This window comes from Neoarius graeffei, chromosome 15, assembly GCF_027579695.1.
Source record: "Neoarius graeffei isolate fNeoGra1 chromosome 15, fNeoGra1.pri, whole genome shotgun sequence".
In the NCBI taxonomy this organism is placed as follows: domain Eukaryota; kingdom Metazoa; phylum Chordata; class Actinopteri; order Siluriformes; family Ariidae; genus Neoarius; species Neoarius graeffei.
In genome coordinates, this window is record NC_083583.1 from 19,009,239 (window position 1) to 19,027,392 (window position 18,154).

An 18,154-nucleotide genomic window follows, 5' to 3' on the forward strand; every position below is an offset into this window, starting at 1 on the left:
TTTTAGGGGCTAAGCAGGGCTGAAGCGAGCCGAGTCGTGCTGTTCTTTGGTAGTCGAAACGCGAGCCGTGTCGGGCTGAAGTGAGCTGAAGCGAGCTGAAGTGAGCTGAAAAAGGGTAGTGGAAAAGGGCCAATAGACACAGACAGCCATTCACACTCACATTCACACCTACGGTCAATTTATGGCCCTTTTCCACTACCCTTTTTCAGCTCACTTCAGCCCGACATGGCTCGCGTTTCGACTACCAAAGAACAGCACGACTCGGCTCGCTTCAGCTCTGCTTAGCCCCTAAAACTCGCACGGTTTTGGAGTGGGGCTGAAGCGAGCCAAAGCGAGCCGAGTGAGGCTGGGGGCGTGAGCAGACACTCCCCTGTGCACTGATTGGTGAGGAGGAGTGTCCTCACATGCCCACACACGCCCCGCGAGCACGCTGGGATCTGTAAACACCGTAAACCCGGAAGAAGAAAAATTACGAATTACGAGAATTTCTGAAGCCTTATGCGCCTCGCCTCATCTATACGCTCTTGCCAGTATCTGTTGGCGCTGTCGGTGACAACAAGCCACAGCACCAAGACCAGCAACACTAACGACTCCATGTTTATTGTTTACTATTCGGGTCGTGAGACTACCGCTTAAAAGCTCACTGATGTCACTGTTTGCGCTGCTTAACGACATCATGTGACGTCCACCCACTTTCGCTAACTCCACCCAATGTGTCCACCCACTTCCAGCCAGCACGGTTCAGCGCGGTTGTAGTCGAAATGCAACTCCAACAGCCCCGCTCAACCCAACTCAGCACGGCACGGCTCAGCCCGACTCAGCCGCGTTTGTAGTGGAAAAGCGGCATTAGAGTCACCAGTTAACCTAACCTGCATGTCTTTGGACTGTGGGGGAAACCGGAGCACCCGGAGGAAACCCGGGCGGACAACATGCAAACTCCGCACAGAAAGGCCCTCGTCAGCCACTGGGCTCGAACCCAGACCCTCTTGCTGTGAGGCGACAGCGCTAACCAAATAATAAAAATAATATACATGATGTAAATTGTCACAAAAATGGTCTTGCGGGACGGAACAGCATATAAAAACTCAGAAAACAAATATCAGAAAATACATGACACCACGTTAAAATACGTGACGGTTCTGTTCCGTTATGGGAGATGCAACAAATGACGGGATCAAACTGGATTAATTGCGTTTAACACCCCTCCCCCTCCCCACCTCATTAAGGTCGTGACGTCGCATCGACGTCATCACATCAAAATAGTCCGTGTTTAGGAAGTGACGCAGATATGGAGCTGAAATCTCGCGCACACTGAGAGACGGCCATTTTTAGCGCTCATTGATTTGCTTGTTTGTGGTTTGCAGTAAAATAGAAAGAAGGGGAAAGTGTCTGCGGTTCGTGAACAAGTTTTAGAAGCGGACAGTCTGGTGGCAGCATCCGGCTGGGTTTTTGGATCGCGAGTGTGAATGATGTTTATCCAAACGGCTGCACAAAGTCGCTGTTGACATCAGAGTCCTGGGGTTGATGTGCGTTTAACAGTCAGTCGCCCGAATGGAAATGGTGCCCAGCGAAGAGAACCAGCTCGTACCCAAAGAGGTGAGAGGAAATCAGACAGACAGACAGACACTGACATGCTGTGCATCAAATCAGTTTGTTTTTGACCCTGCTGCAGATTTGCTTGTTAGCAAAACGGTGTAAAGAACCACAAATGACGCGTTGTTACGCATCTGCGCTAGCTCAGCCTATACGCAGCGCCTTTGGCTAGCGTACTAAGTGCGTTAGCATTAGCAAACATTAGCTTCAGTACCTTAGCTGGTATTAACAACAAAGAATTATCGTGTTAAAATGTATAACGTTTCAGTAATGTCTTAGAAACAGGGCTAATAACGAATTGGACTGTATCTATCTATCTTTCTATACATATATATGCGTGTGAGTGAGAGAGCGCTAGTTAGCTAGCTATGTTTGTGAGCTAGCTAGTTGCACTTTGCTAACTAGCTAACAACTGTTTGCTTGCTTTGTTTTTCGGTTTATAAAACAGACATGTATACAAACACACCCGACCGAATAACACGATGTTTGACATGTATTTTAAGTATAAACTGTTAATTAACTAACGTGTCGAGTAGTTTGTGAATTCATAAAGCGTTCTGGTTTAATGCTACACTGCCTTGCTAGGTAGCTAACTAATAAGGCAAGTAAAACAAACATGCTAACGACAGACAGAGGAGGACCCGAACTAGCTAATTCGCTACTATTCTTCCACTGTTTATATTTAATACCGTCAGGTAACATATCAGCTGTGTTAATTAGTAGGTCTTAGTTATCATAAATGAGTTCAGCAGTAAAAATAAATAAAAAATAATACTACAAGGCTAGTTTGAGTGGTTGAACTTGACACTGGTGTTAGCTCAGCCAGCGAGTTATTTACTGGAAGTTCACTAATGAAAGGCGAGACTTGAGAGAATGGATTTCTTAAAAGGACTGTCTTGCTGTGGGTTTTTCTTTCTCTTGGTCGTAATCTGATCACCCTGAGCTAATAAACCGACTTATTTTCACACCTTTTTTTTCATTCCTCCTCACCACGTCCTACATAGTCAAATTTCCCATGATGTGTCTGTCTTTTTCTGAGGTTCCTTCAACAGAGAATGCAGGATGTGACTGACGACAACTTCATCTGGTCCTTTTTCTCATCTTCATCTGTCATGTTTGTTTTGAGCGTCTGTCAGATTCTTTTTCTTGTCTGATATGAGTGAGAACCTGGTATGGTGTTCTGCTTGTAGCAAATCTGCCTTATAGTTCACCGTATGTTCTGAGATGCTTTTTCTGCTCACCACGACCTGTACAGATGCACCTTTTCCACCAAAGCAGTTCCAGGGCTGGTTCGGGGGCCAGTGCTTAGTTTGGAACCGGGTTTTCTGTTTCCACCTGACAAAGAACTGGCTCTGGGGCCAGAAAAACCGGTTCCAGGCTAGCATCAACTCTCTGCTGGGCCAGAGGAAAGAACCGCTTACGTCAGCGGGGGGGGCGGAGTTGTTAAGACAACAACAATAGCAAGACCGCGAAAGATCGCCATTTTTAAGCGACGAGAAGCAGCAGCCGTACAAACGCAAAGTCATCTGTTGTTATTGTTGTTGCTGCTGCTTCTTCTGTGTTGTTTTTGCTTCGATATTCGCACCAAGGTTTATGCAAACGTAGCGACGTAATGACGTGGCTCCCCTTAGCACCGCGAGCTATGGAAAAGCAAACTGGTTCTCAGCTGGCTCGCAAGTTGAACGAGTTGTGAACCAGCACCAGCCCTGGAACTGATTTGGTGGAAAAGGGGTAAGAGTGGTTACTAGGGCTGTAATAATATGCGTATCGAAATCGTGATACGCAGAGCCACGATCCGTATCGCGATACAAGAAGGCAGAATCGCGGTACACCCTTTCAAACTTCTCCTCAGCCCAAAAACAGAGGCGCTTCCAAACTTCAATTTATGAATACTTTAATTTTTATTTAAATTACATTTTAAACTTACTTAAATTACTTTTTTTATATCTATTAGTAAGTCGTTTTTTTGCCGACCTGCGACAATCTTCTGCGAGTCACGCAACGTCCACACTCGCCACTGGCAGAGCATTCATTTCTTTTAAGCGGTCGCCATTCTGGTTGCGACGCGGGGAGCGAATCTGTAAACAAGCAGCTCATTGGCTGGCTAGGTGTGCCACAAGCCAATCACAATCACTTGACCGGAAAGGCATGCAGTGTTGCCAGATTGGGCAGGTTTAGGTGCTTTTTGGCTGGTTTTGAACATATTTTGGGGTGGAAAACGTTAGCAATATCTGGCAACACTGAAGGCATGTCTGCTTGGGCGGAAGCCTTCTGCGGCAGTTACATTTTGACACGCGAGCAATGTTTCACCATAAAAATTCCGTAATTTCCATCTGTTTTCCGCGATCACAGAAAATCATTGGTCCTATGAGAGTGAGACAGTGAGAGAGCCACCCCTATACCCCCCCCCCCCCCCCCCCCCCCCAAAAAAAAAATATTAATGGATTTACACGATTTGGAAAAATGACTTTTTCAGAACCGAAAAAAACAGAGCTTCCGGCTCAACAGTATTATTTTGAGAAATTAAACAATCTTTGGATATACATTTGTTCATTTTTGCATACATATTACTCATTCTCTGCAGTGGTCTGAATTATTTGTTATTAGTTAATGTAAGTAAGTAAATGTTAAGTCAAATTTACTACTTTAAAAAAACATTTAAAAAAAATCGTGGGCGTATCGAATCGTGGGTCAAAAATCGCGATACGAATCGAATCGTGAGTTGGGTGTATCGTTACAGCCCTAGTGGTTACTTGACTTGCTATAGCCTTCCTATGAGCTCAAACATGTACTTAATAAAAAGAGAACCCCCCCCCCCCCCCCCCCAATATAAAATTTAACAATGATTCGCTGAAGCCAAAGTGAATTTCAGTGAATAATAGCTTGCAAATGTAATAAAGGCATGAGCAGACTTGTCGCTTATCTACGCCGACTCGTATAAAATACTTTTGTTTTGAAATGGATAAAATAAATCACGATTCCACCTTACCTTTGAATAGTTTTCGACCGAACTTTGTAACATCGTAGTGCTTGTAGGAGCAGCATTTTCTTTCATTGTTTTGTAATTCTTCCTCACTCAGTGTGACAAAGCAATTTGCAGCCAGTTTGCTGAGTCACTCGAGGTGATTCTCAGGAAGTTTGTCAAGAAAATCGGACTATTGCGTAATTTCCTATAATCACCTGTGTATTTATCATAAAGAATTTTAATCAACAGTTTCTGGTTCAAGAATATAACAGTGCTTTGGTATAAACTGTAATAAAACACAAGAAATTCCAAGTGAAAATGGAATGCTATGAATGTCAATGTGTGGTAAACACATTTTGAGAAGAGAGAATTAATATCGTGGCTTATGATCTTGGCAAAGAAATATTTCATAATAGTATCTTCCACTCTTACCCGGCCAACATAAACGTATTTATACTAAAATTAAATATATGACCAACATCAATTCAGGCAGGGTTTTATTATATTACCTGCAGGTATTTCTTTCGGTTGTTCTGAAGAAGGTAAACTACATATTTTATTTACCAGCTGGGAGGTCCGTATCATGAAATACCGTGACGGAGGTCTTGAAAGTACTGAGCGAGGCCCTCTGGGCTGAGATCAGTATTCAAGGCCGAGGTCACGGTATTTCACCATACGGACCGACCTTAAGCTGGTAAATAATATTTTATTTTTTCTTTACCAAATTCTAACAGAAAGGGAGAGCCGAGCCGCCATTTTGAATCCTCATTCATGGCTGTAATGCAAATGGCTTCCTCCTCGGAATACAAGTGCACTTCCATGGCAGGAAAAAAACTACATTTTGCCGCCTATGTAGTCCCCTATTTATACAAAATTGAGTCGTTCAGGATTCAGCCATGTTTTTGCTCGGCGTTAGCAACAGTTAGAGGTTTTTAGCTTTCTCCTGAAATGTTTTCTTTTATTTCTTCTTCCTCAGGGTAGTAAAACTCGCTTTCGCTGTGAAGACTGTTATCACTATCCATGCTGTAAAATTAATGCTATTCTCCTGAGAAATGCTGGCAAAAATTTATAAGATTTTTGATAATCTTATAAATAAATCTTATTTAAAAAAAAGATAAATATTGACAAAGTGCTACTATGTTTGTTGTGAACGAGCGTGTCGCCAGAGGTCCATAACTGGGGTCCGTATCGTGGGATACGGATTTGCTCGCCAGCCAATCAGAGCGCAGGATTTGATGGAAACCGGACCATGAAGAAAATAAAGTGGTCTTCTAAGGAACAGGCAGTCTGTAAGAAAATGACTGACGTCTTGGGTTTGGATGGGAATCGAATCCCGCCCTATGTCCGAAAATAGCGAGTTTGCCATTTTATAGTGCTGTCTAAATGTATACTGAGAATTATTACACCCTATATAGTGGACTCATAGTATCCCACAATGCACTGTGAAAAGTAGTGTACAACCGATGATCCCTCACCAAGCAATATTTACACCATCATGCGATGTGGTCACGCTGGGGGGTGTTGGGGTGAATGGACATTTCAGGTACAATTAAAAATAGTAATCGAATAGAAAATAAGCTAAAATAGAATGACAGATAAAATACAAGAATAAGTTACAGTGCAGAGCCAGGAATTAATCAAAAGCCTCAAATTTGATTTAATAAAAGGCAGCAGCAAAGAACGTATTAGCCTTGATTTAAAAGAACTGAAAGCTGCAGGACTTTGTATTGATTAATGTGGGAAATGCGCACAGTATAATATGAATTTATCACAAAAATACATGCGTGTATTTATTATTTTGAAAACCCACCAGCCGACTGATCTAGCACGTTTTAATTGTGCGACAGTAATGACGGAAATAACGGCGTGGCAGAGTAGTGTCCGAAAGTGTCTTTTTTTTTTTTTTTTTTTTTTCTCCATTTTATCAATGAGCTCACTATATAGTCCTCTATATAGTAATTCCCTAGATAGGGAGTAGTTTAATGAGTGAGTGATTTCGGACACAGCACCAGAGATTCTCCTGCAGGAATTCTTAGCTAACCTCCACATGTGAAACTAATCCAATCCAAATCACATTTTCTTATAAGCTGTGTGAGCGAGTGACTGCTTACCGCTTATCCCTCCACACACACATGCAAAAAAAAACAACCCAAAAAATAAGACCCATGCTTCACCACTCCTTTACATTGTAAGATTTTCTGCTAGATTTTGTTGGAGACAAAATCACACATCATAAAGACCTTCTTTGATCCTGACTAGAGACTGGTGGTTATAAAACACGTCCCGTGACTGCTCCACTTGTTCTGAGATGCTTTTCTGCTCACCATGGTTGAAGTGTGTTTTTTATTTGAGCTCAGCTGTTATTAGAATCTGACGGACACAACGTGTTACTGTTCATCCTGTTAAAGAATTCAGCCAGGAGTTTTTTGGGATCGTCTTGAACAGTGTGACAAGCAGTAGTCTTAAAGGAGAACTGAAGGCAAATTTTTTTTTTTTTTAAATCAAAATTCTGTTTCTCATTTTATTAAATATAGGAATGCATTTTTGATAACCGTTTTGTCACTGCTATAGCAAGTTATGAGTGTTTGAAATGTGCTATGTAATATATCAGTCTATATGTCAAAGCAATGGCCCTAAACAAGATTCGTTGAGACCTGTGCGAGACATCGTAGGACGGAAGTAAAACGTACAGCGGAAATCAAAGTGGCCAACATCGTCAAAAGACGTGCATGCCCTCTTTCGAATGCTGATGTAATCAAGCTGAAAGGTTTGTTTGTTTTGATGATGATTTCAGTTTGTATAGCGCCTTTCTCAAAACCCAAGGTCGCGTTACGGTTATGGGGGGGGGGAGTCGACTAAATAAAGGTCAAGATGTCATTCCAATGGTGTAGCAACCACAGTTCCACCAAAAGGCGCACAAAAACAAGTCTCGCGCAGCTGTTGTGCCGCCGCCAGGCGGCATCACTGGGAACACCGCGCCATGGATCCACAAAGTGAGCACAGACGCACCGCCACGCAGAGCGCTTGTATGTCCCAAACTGCCTTCATGGCTGCTGCGACGCCACCGAACATCATTGCTTGGAACATCACGCCAAACACTAAAGCACTGCTGGACAACCACGATGTTAAAATGAGCAACAAGCTCACTGCAGTCCGTAGCTGGGAGCACAGGCATCACCTACAGTGAACCAAGGCCTGGAGGGAACCGGCGCCCAAAACTGGGTCCGGAAATACAACCCAACCGGCGGACAAAACGCTCAAACAAAAACATCAAACAAGAGAAAATAAAATGAAATAACAAAAGCTCCGGTGAGAAGCAGCAGCCAGAATGCACACGGCGTACTCTCAACCGGAAACGGAAGTGATTGGTAGCAATCAGGAGAGTTAAAAAAAAAAAAAAGTAGGCATTTAAATTCGTTTTTGTGCAATACTTCGTTTGGAAAACAGTTTTCAAAATGGCGGCGCTGACACTTCAAGTTTCGAAGTCTCGCACAAGTCTCGTGAAGATCATGTGGATAAGTGACGCCTGCCATGGACCAAACAAACTAAATTCAACATGGCTAAAAACCGAATTGTATAAGTATAATATTTAATTGCAGTTGCTTGCTAGTACGAGTCACGATGTAAGGCCAAGTTTACATTGGACCGTATCTGTCTCGTTTTCTTCGCGGATGCACTGTCCGTTTACATTAAAATGCTGGGAGACGGGAATCCGCCAGGGTCCACGTATTCAATCCAGATCGTGTCTGGTCCGGTGCTGTGTAAACATTGAGAATATGCGGATACGCTGTGCTGAGCTCTAGCTGGCGTCGTCATTGGACAACGTCACTGTGACATCCAACTTCCTGATTCGCTGGCATTGGTCATGTGACGCGACTGCTGAAAAACGGCGCAGACTTCCGCCTTGTATCACCTTTCATTAAAGAGTATAAAAGTATGAAAATACTGCAAATACTGATGCAAATACTGCCCATTGTGTAGTTATGATTGTCTTTAGGCTTGCCATCCTTCCACTTGCAAGTGGTAAGTGACGCGCATGCCCGATATGCACCGGGATCACACACACAGCGGCTCAGTCCCAAATCACTGCTCGTGTGCTTCACTCGCGCGCTCTGTGGGCTGGAGTGCGCACCCTCCAGAGGGCACTCGCTGTTCAGGGCGGAGTGATTTGGAGCGCAGGATGCCTGCGGAGCCGAGCGTATCCGTGTATTGGCGTTGCTGTGTGCACGCGAATCGTTTTAAAAACGTTAATCTGCTGATCTGCTGATACGGTCTACTGTAAACCCCACCTAAGGTTACTAAAACCGAAAACGCAATTGAATAACACATTTAAGAAATAAAGCAAGTTTAAAAAAATGACTTCAGTTCTCCTTTAAAAGACGGGTAAAATTCCACAGTCTAAAACCAGCTCAAGCATTAACGCTTCCTGGAATGATTTTTCTTCATGCGTTGGAATAAAACCTCTCCGAAGCCAGCACTTTTTAAATCTGCAGTGTAAGGTTTCTCTGAGCCATGTTTGATAATTCACCAGGTTAAATAAGAGTAGGTGAGGGTGGTGGTTCTCCCCCCCCTTCTTAAAGTTGAGTGTAAGGTTTCAGTCGATTTATCTGTAGCTTGGAGTGACTGCGTCAAAGTCAAGCGATACTTTCAGGCTGTAGTCAGAGACTTGGCTCAAGCTCCAGGGCTGCTGTGTACCCTTCTCAGACAGTAAAATATCTCTCGCTCTCGATTATGACTGTGAATAGTTTATTTCTAAACTGCTCCAAGACGCCCCCCCCCCCCCCAAAAAAAAAAAAAGAAAAAGGTTAGAAATGAACTTGTGCCTGGTCCCACGAAAGTCCCCAAAAATGATCAGCAAATAATCAAATCTAAATGCTAGAATGAAATCTTGTACATCTTTTGAAAGCCAAGAGATTTGTATCTACTAGTCCTCTTTCTCATAATGAGTCACTTGAACTCCTTTTCACCTAAAACATGCTGATGGGTCTCTTGCCAACTTCTCAATAACGATCTAATTTTACTTCGCTTCACACCCTTCCTCTTGAAGGCGTACAGAGGAAACCTGGATCGATGCCCAGCATGCCACTGTCTCGAAATGAATGTTTGGTTTTTGAGAGTGATGTAGCGGTGAATACTTCGGCTCCGAAGCGGGTTATGAGCAGCCCGTATGCTCGTTGCGTGCGCGGCTGAAAAGGGACCACCTGTTAGCAGCGTTGTAGCAGTTCGTCAGAGGGTTAGTGCTGAATGGTTCGTCAGCATTCTGGGTGTGCATTATGTTACTGATGAGTAAAATCCTCAGCTTGACAGGAAGATAATAGTGAAGGAGTGATTTGGAGAGAAGCTGTCGTCTTTATTTCTCGTGGCAGGTGTTTTTTGCAGCACTCTGAATCAATCCAAGAATGGTCTTATTGGGCCTCGAGTTTCAATCACTTGGTGAAGTTGTCTTTAAATCTTCATGTAAGCCGAACCAGGCAAGAAAAAAAAATATCTGCCAGATTTACAAAAGTGCAAGGTTGAAACTTGGGCTACGTTTACATTACTTCGAATCAGCGGATCATCAGATTAACGTTCTTAAAACGATTCGCGTTTACACTAAAACCATTAGCCGTGCACACAGCAACGCCAATACGCGGATACGCTAATCACATGACTTTAGACGGCGCGTAACGTGATCCCAGTGCATTTCAGACAGCGCGTAACATGATCCCAGTGCATTTAGGGCATGCGCAAGGCTCACCACTTGCAAGTAGAAGGATGGCAAGCCGCGCAAGGCTCACCACTTGCAAGTAGAAGGATGGCAAGCCTAATACACGGATACGCTCGGCTCTGCAGGCATCCTGCGCTCCAAATCACTCCGCCCTGAACAGCGAGTGCCCTCTGGAGGGTGCGCACTCCGGCCCTGTGCAGCTCACACAGCGCGCGAGTGAAGTGCACAAGCCACGATTCGGGACTGAGCCGCTGTGTGAGAGATCCCAGCGCATATCACTTATTACTTGCAAGTGGAAGGATGGCAAGCCTAAAGACAATCATAACTACACAATGGGCAGTATTTGCATCAGTATTTGCAGCACACACGGACTGGCCAGCGGGAGTTTTCCCGGTGGGCCGGTGGTTCAGTGTGGGCCGGCGGAGAAAAAAAAAAAAAAAACAGTTGCGCGCTGGCCTTTAATATGATAAGCAATGTTAACAGTTTCTTTAAGAAACTGTTAACATTGCTTGTCATATTAAAGGCCAGCGCGCAACTGTAATAAGCAATGTTAACAGTTTCTTTAAGAAACTGTTAACATTGCTTATCATATTAAAGGCCAGCGCGCAACTGTTTTTTTTTTTTTTTTTTTTTTTTTTTTTCCTCCGCCGGCCCACACTGAACCACCGGGAAAACTCCCGCTACTCCCAATGGCCAGTCCGTGTGTGATTTGCAGTATTTTCATACTTTTATACTCTTTAATGAAAGGTGATACAAGGCGGAAGTCCGCGCCGTTTTTCAGCAGTCGCCTCACATGACCAACGCCAGCGAATCAGGAAGGTGGGTGTCACAGTGACGTTGTCCAATGAGACGCCAGCTAGAGCTCAGCACAGCGTATTCGCGTATTCTCAATGTTTGCACAGCACCGGAGCTGACACGATCTGGATTGAATACGTGGACGCTGGCAGATTCCCGTTTCCTGGCTTTTCCAGGGAGTTTAATGTAAACGGACAGTGCATCCGCGAAGAAAACGAGACAGATACGGTCTAATGTAAACGTAGCCTTGGTCACCAGGCGATCCTTAAAAAAAATCCGTTTCCTGTCCACCGGGTGAGCAAAAAAATTTTCAGGAGGGATATATATATAATTTTTAAATGGATGGGTAAGAAATCGCAATGCTGTGTTTGCTTTTTCTTTCAGTACTTTTTTTTATTACAAAAGCAGACACATTTAATAAAATGACAGTTTAATCAACTGAAACTTGTACAAAAACTTTAAAGGATATGGGACATGGATTTTTTTTCTGGGTATAATTATGTATAAAGGACATAAGAAATGCCATCTAAATCACTGCAGGGCGTCAAAAATGTGAAAATCATCACATTATTCAAGTTTTTTTATACATCAGCGTAAAACAAGGATTCGTTAATGAGCTAGGTGGTCACGTGACCCGTGACGTCACAAAAACTTTCCAAGGAGCCAGCGCTTGGGAGTCTAATGTAAACAGGTTACCGAAATGGACAGAATCGACAGTGACATTCCCGATGTTTCACAGAGATGTGAAGTTAGACCCTATCAATTCGAACCGATAGCTGGAAATTCACATGAACATGGATCTTATCTTTACTCTGACGGGTCAGATGATTATCAGAGTGAGAGTTCATTCAGCCCTCATGAAACTGAAAGCGGTCGGCTCGATAACACTTCCTGGTAAGTTAAAAACAATTCTGCTCAAAGGCTAATGATCTGTTGAAAGAAGTATTATTTTTGTATCATACATTGAAAGTTCATCAGATCTAGCTAAAGTCCGTTGCAAGCTATTTTTTTTTTTTTGCTGATATTTTTCGAGATTGATTGAGATACAATGCTTCCAGAGTCCATTTACAGAAGTAAAAGCAAAACAGTAAGCGATAGATAATAAAATTACATAAAATAAATGGGGAAGAAAAATAATAAGAATTAAACAATAGTAGAAATAAAATATAGAATAATAAAATGAAATAAAAGTTAAAAAAAAACTCTTCAACTTCACCACAACTCTTCGATTGGGTACGTAAACAAAGAAGGACAGATATAAGAGTAAATGAGTCAGAATTATGATAATCAATAATTGATACACCCAAAATTATAATACTAATCCTTACCTCAGCTTTCAGACGCTTAGCGAGTGCACCTCGTGGTGGCCGTAGCACTTCTGGTTTCACTCCGCCGTCTTGTTCCTGAATTGGGACGTTGGGAACGGCTCCATTTTTAAGTAGCCTCTTAAATTTGGCTTGGCAATTAATATCGCTCAGTACCTGAGTATTAAAGTTGAAAGAATCCTCTGTGAAATGGTCCGAACACAGTTTGTGGGAAACAGTAGGTGCAAAGTTTTTTCTATGGCAGTAGTGAGCCCACACTTTCCTCAGCTTCGGGTCCTTGGGGAATGCAAAAAACTTACTCCAGGGCATTTCCCATTGGAATTATTGCAACCATAAGCAGCACAATACACCATGATGTCCAATGTACTTTAAAGACTATAAAAACAATTTTCTTGTCATCCACTTCTCCATTCATCTACCCGCTTGTGCTGTGCCCGAAAGTTTTTGTGATGTATGATCACGTTACAGCGGCTCTTCCGGTTGTAGAAAATGCATATCGGAAGTCGAGCAGAAATGCCATATAATCATCACGAATATAACGATTTTGCTGAATTTAATAGAGGATTTTGTATTTGTTGATGCAATTAATTCATATTTTTAATGGACAGAAAGTGATATAGCGTGCATTTGTTTCATGTCCCATATCCTTTAAGTTAGCATTTTAAATGCTGACTGCAACATTTGCAAAACTTTCACAAAGGTACTTAAAATGTCCGACACACGGACCTTTTTGTAGTTCTCCTTCGCCTGCCAGACCCGATAACAATCCACGGAGACCCCGCTGGTCTCGCTATCTCGTCCGGAATGTTGTGCATGCGATGGAAATCGCGACAAACCGTCATTTTCTGCTGGAAACTGATGTCCAGTAAGTCCATACGGTTGTAGTGGATATTGAAGTCCGGTACAGACGAGCAACACGCAAAAATACACACAAAAAACATAAACGTGCACAGGTAGGGAGAGCTTGTAGCCGCAGCCGTTGTAGTAGAATTGTATATAGTAGGGTTTTTCAGAAGAAAAGGTAGAAGTAGAAGGCGGAAATATGGCGTTTAACCGACAAGATGGCGTCTGTCACAATCTGGATCAGCTGTGACGTCACATGCAAGTGCTCCATAGCTCCTTTCGTTTCTGTGTAAATCACCGTTGTTCGAGGAGAGGGAACTCTGAGAAAAAGCGCTCTTTGCTTGTCATATTGTGTCTCTGCCCTGCACCTGAGCACCGTTACCAAGGCGGCGAGCTCCACTCAGGGAGCAGAGAGGGGCGGGGCTGCTCTCTCTCTCTCAAACACACACAGGCTCAGAGCATCAGAGCCTCATAGCCTGCGATACGCGCCCTGCAGCACTCTTACCATTTCCCACAGGGGAATTGTCTCTAGTTTTGTTTACTCCCCCCCGGCTGGCTACTTATTTGTCATGGCTGGCTAGTATGAGCCTTAGTGGAAAGCCCTAGGAATGCGTAAATGTCAAGTTCGATTTTAGATTTACGAACCCAAAAAAAAAAATGTCGAAAAACCGGCGTTAAAAAAAAAAAATTTCAACTGCACAAACGACACTCACCCGGCCGGTGGACCAGAAACAGAACATTTTTTAATAATGGCCCCAGTGGCGATCAGCAAGTGGCCAGGGCCACTAAAAGTTGGGTTGACGACTACGATTTGAGAAGTACAAATAAATAAATAAAATGTTCCTTCCTTGAAGTACCTTTTTCCTCTGATTTCCTTTCCTCAACTCTAAGTTCGTGAATTCTAGTAAAAGTTTAGTTCTAAAGTGCAAAATTCAAAGCCATTTGTGAGTTTTCAGATCGCTCGACGATGTCCACAACTTTCCCATACTCTGACCTTTCCCATAATTCATTGCTGCGTCATAGCGGAAGCCGGGATCTTTCTTCCGCTCCACTGTGTTGACGTTTGTAGCTAACTGCTAGGTAGGTGAGATCAAAGGTGGTTACACAAGTCTGATTTTCTGATGTGTTCTGGGGATAATACGATCCAAGTGCCCCATCCGACTACCCGCACGGAACGGCTAGACGACATGAAGTTGTCCTGACGTCAGCTACGTTAACATGGTCAATTATTTTATTCTTAACGAGAGCGTTGATGGCGATGAGCTAAGGAACTACAAAAGCACGGAGGCGTCCAATTATCTACACAGAAATAAAATTGGCAAAATTACGTGTAAGAGAGGGCGAGTTTGTTTGCTTAAAGGCTGAGGTTGAGCCGAGTCGAGCAAAAAAAGGGAAATAAATCCTGCGGTCATGCAGCAGCTGTCATCTGGAAGGTAGACGATGTCCGAGTAGAGCGATTGGATTATTGTATTGGTTTACTAATAATGGAGGCAGATTCTACCATAACAGAGGCCAGTTAAGTCCCATCTCCTTAAATTGCTGAATTGATTATTTTGATCATTCTATTAAGTTTTTCTAGTAGCATTTGGGGTCTTGGACATTCACAGTAAATTTTAGGACAGTAGTCCTGGTAACTAATTAATAAAAGCCTGACATGACAGACATGCTAAATGACAATAGAAACACATCGGTTTCTATCATCAAAATCTGACAAACGAACTAACGTCTACCATCATATTCTGACAGACACTCTAGATGACAATAGCAACAAAACTGTTTCTTACATTATTAATCTGACAAATTTAGTAATATTAAATACCTCATCACTAGAACCAAATAAAATAAAATATTGAAATAAAGATAAAATTTATTTTCAGAATTGAAATATCAACAATAATTTTCAGAACAGTGACGATAGACACGACTGTGTCACTTTCGCGGGGAAATAACACATTGAAATGGCCTGTCGGCTGAAAGGGTCGCAAGTGGCTCTGATTTATCTCAACTTACAATAGTTTTCCTCCAGAAAAATTTAAATATGAATGCACAAATATATTCTCAATGTTTCTATCGTCAAAAATTTCTATCATCAGGATAGCTGACTGAAAATCTTACCTTGATTTATTTGATGAAATCTAGCTGTCAGAACTCCAAGTCTTGCCCGGAAGTAAATGTCCGCTGTCACAAAAATCATGCGCAGTAGAATTTCCTCTTTGCGTCAGTCAACATGTGCGTGGTGAGGGCTTGAATTTTGCTATCGTCAGGTGCGTTTGACTGACAGACTGACGATAGCATTTTTTAACAATAACTGTGGGCTTCTCTCGTGAACGAAATAGTTTTTTCACTGTTAATCTATTTCAACTCTATCTGTTGACACCCAAAAATTATAAAGCCTGCTTCCACACGATAACTACCAAAGATCCATAATGGCCGAGTCTATCGTCAGGTCATCTGACAGAAATTCACTGACGATAGCAACAGGGATAATGAAAGTGATTTTTAAAATGGGAGTTATGTCTGTCAGATATGTCAAAGAAATAGAACTTTTATTCTTTAAAAATCTTTTATTGATCTACTCAGTGTATTTTTAAGTGACGTGCTGTTTTAGAAGACCAAATACCATGTTTTCAATCTTGAAAATATTACCTCACTGAAAAAAGGACAAGAAAAATTTCTTATTTTGTGGGCAAGTGATTAATGGATCTAGTTACGGTAGAATCTGCCTGGAGTGTTTTATATATTGTAAGTCGCTTTGGACAAAAGCGTCTGCCAAATGCCAGAACTATAACCATATTAACCATAAACATCTAGCTCTAGTCTGGTGGAACTCTCGCAGCCGACTGGACCGTGATGCGTCTTGTATCGGCTCAAGAAGCAAAAGCTCGGTCAGAGAAGCATCGGCTAACCATTTTAATGCAGGTGCAGTCATACTTTGGAAACAATAAACATACCGTACTTGAATAATTCCTCATCCGTGTATTTGTCCGAGCTTCTTCAACTTCTTAACTACCCTGATCATTCCAGATATTGGATGGAATTTGTAGGCTATTTGTTTACAGTAATACTTCAGCACTGGTCGCTCTTGGATTCTCTTAGCTACCGAGGCGACATGCACTTACTGTTAGTCGCGTCGATTAAAAACGTCAGCTAAATGACTGTTTTGAATGATGTACAATATCTAAACAAAAATTGCACAGAATATTGATCAAGCCATTTCTGAGGGCACAAGTTAAACACCGTGGGGTGTTATTCAAGTAAAAATGGTTTTATTGTGTTGAATTGGAGGAAATTTCAGGGATGCTTTTATTTTTGTTTGTTTGTTCTGGGCCACTAAGAATTCCGGGATACTGGCCCGAGTGGCGACCAAGCACTGAAGTTGAATTTTTCGCCCTGAAAGGTCCCGTTGTGCATGTTGATGAATGCCAATCGCAACCTGTAAATTACCAGACACGTACATGGCTCAGCTGATTTGCATATGGTAATGCCCACAAAACTCCAGAAAAGGCAAAGCTCGCTAGCCTGGCTAACGCGACTTCAAAGCTCTGCGAGCATTTGGTCTGGCCAAGCTATTAAGCCCAACCGTTTCCCAGAGCCCGTGGTTGACCCGCCTCCCTGAAATGCCTCAGTTTGCTACTGGTCGAAGCCAGAAAAGGCTGTGACGAAGCTTAAACCAATCACATCACTCTTTCCTCTGACGTATACGACGCGACGGGGCTAACTGGTAGATTAAACTCTTACCGAAGCCGGTCGGGAGCAAGGCGAAAACGTCCTTCCTTTCAATAAATACCTCCAGGGCTGCTCTTTGTTCCGTTTTCAATGAGAACTTCCCGTTGAATGCTTTCAATACAGCATCTACCGCTGTGTCAAAGGCTTGCCGCTGCTCCATGTTCGTGATGTGAATGAAGCGCTTCCGGCATAGATTCTGTAAACGATCTATGGCTTCCGGTCGCAGTTCTACTACGTCACTGCCTTGAACACGCCTCTACCCAGGGCCGTTGGAGATGCTCAAAGTTGATTTGGTTCCCGATTTTTCGGGAGCTTGGAAATGCTGTAGATAGCCTGTCTGGCCAGACTAAGCTCGGAACAGGCTCTCGTGTTGCGTCACGCTTAGGATGGGCGGGCCCAGGCTACAAGCTCGCACAACTGAAATGAGAAGCATAAGGTGAAAAATGGATTTTCTCAGAGGTAGAAGTGAAGGTTATTTTGACTTGTATCTAAGCTGATAAAAATATTGTTTAATTAGATGTGAAATAAAAATGGAGAAATGTATATTTATCTGGTGTTCACAGGTGAACATGGACACTGAGCACATCAGACAGAGAAACTGTTTGCGATGTGTGTTGGTGACTCGTGGTCTGATATCTTGTCCTCCCCGATGGTATGTTAGAAAAGCAGAAGTGTGTGTATGCAGGAAGTGAGTGATGTGAGGACTCCTTAAAGTGAATGACGCATGAAATGGAATGACGAATGACAGGTAGTAAATTTGAACAATAAATGGTCCCTTGTCATTCAGATTCTTACAAATGGAATGATTGAAATCTTTAGTTTTAGACCTCCCTAGGATAAGATAAGTGGGTGCTTGGTGGGATATCAGCTTTTACAAATGGACTGACAGGGTTTCTATATGTATTGACTGACTTTGAGCTAATGTTGTCAGTGATGTCACCTTTTACAAATGGAATGATAAGGTTTCTAGGTGGAATGACATACTTTATCAGTGATATCAAATTAACAAATGGAATGACCTTGTTTCTAGGGTTAGGGTTAGGTTATAGGTGATCTCACTTATAACATTGCCTCAAAGTATGTCATTCCACCTAAAAACAGTCATTCCATTTGTAAAAGGGGATATCACTGATAACATACCGTATTTTCTGGACTATAAGCCGCTACTTTTTTCCTAGGTTTTGAACCATGCGGCTTATA

General features: G+C 42.6%; 1 protein-coding gene across 2 annotated transcripts in view; it reads left to right on the plus strand.

The window, feature by feature from the left end:
- The first annotated feature begins 1,276 nt into the window (after window positions 1–1,276).
- The window catches only part of usp47 (ubiquitin specific peptidase 47), a 98,997-nt gene continuing 82,119 nt past the window's right edge, over window positions 1,277–18,154 (plus strand). For both annotated transcript variants that reach the window (XM_060940953.1, XM_060940954.1), the window contains exon 1: window positions 1,277–1,596. In XM_060940953.1, the coding sequence (XP_060796936.1) occupies window positions 1,552–1,596 (45 nt within the window). In that variant the 5' untranslated portion in view covers window positions 1,277–1,551. The remainder of the gene's footprint in view (window positions 1,597–18,154) is intronic.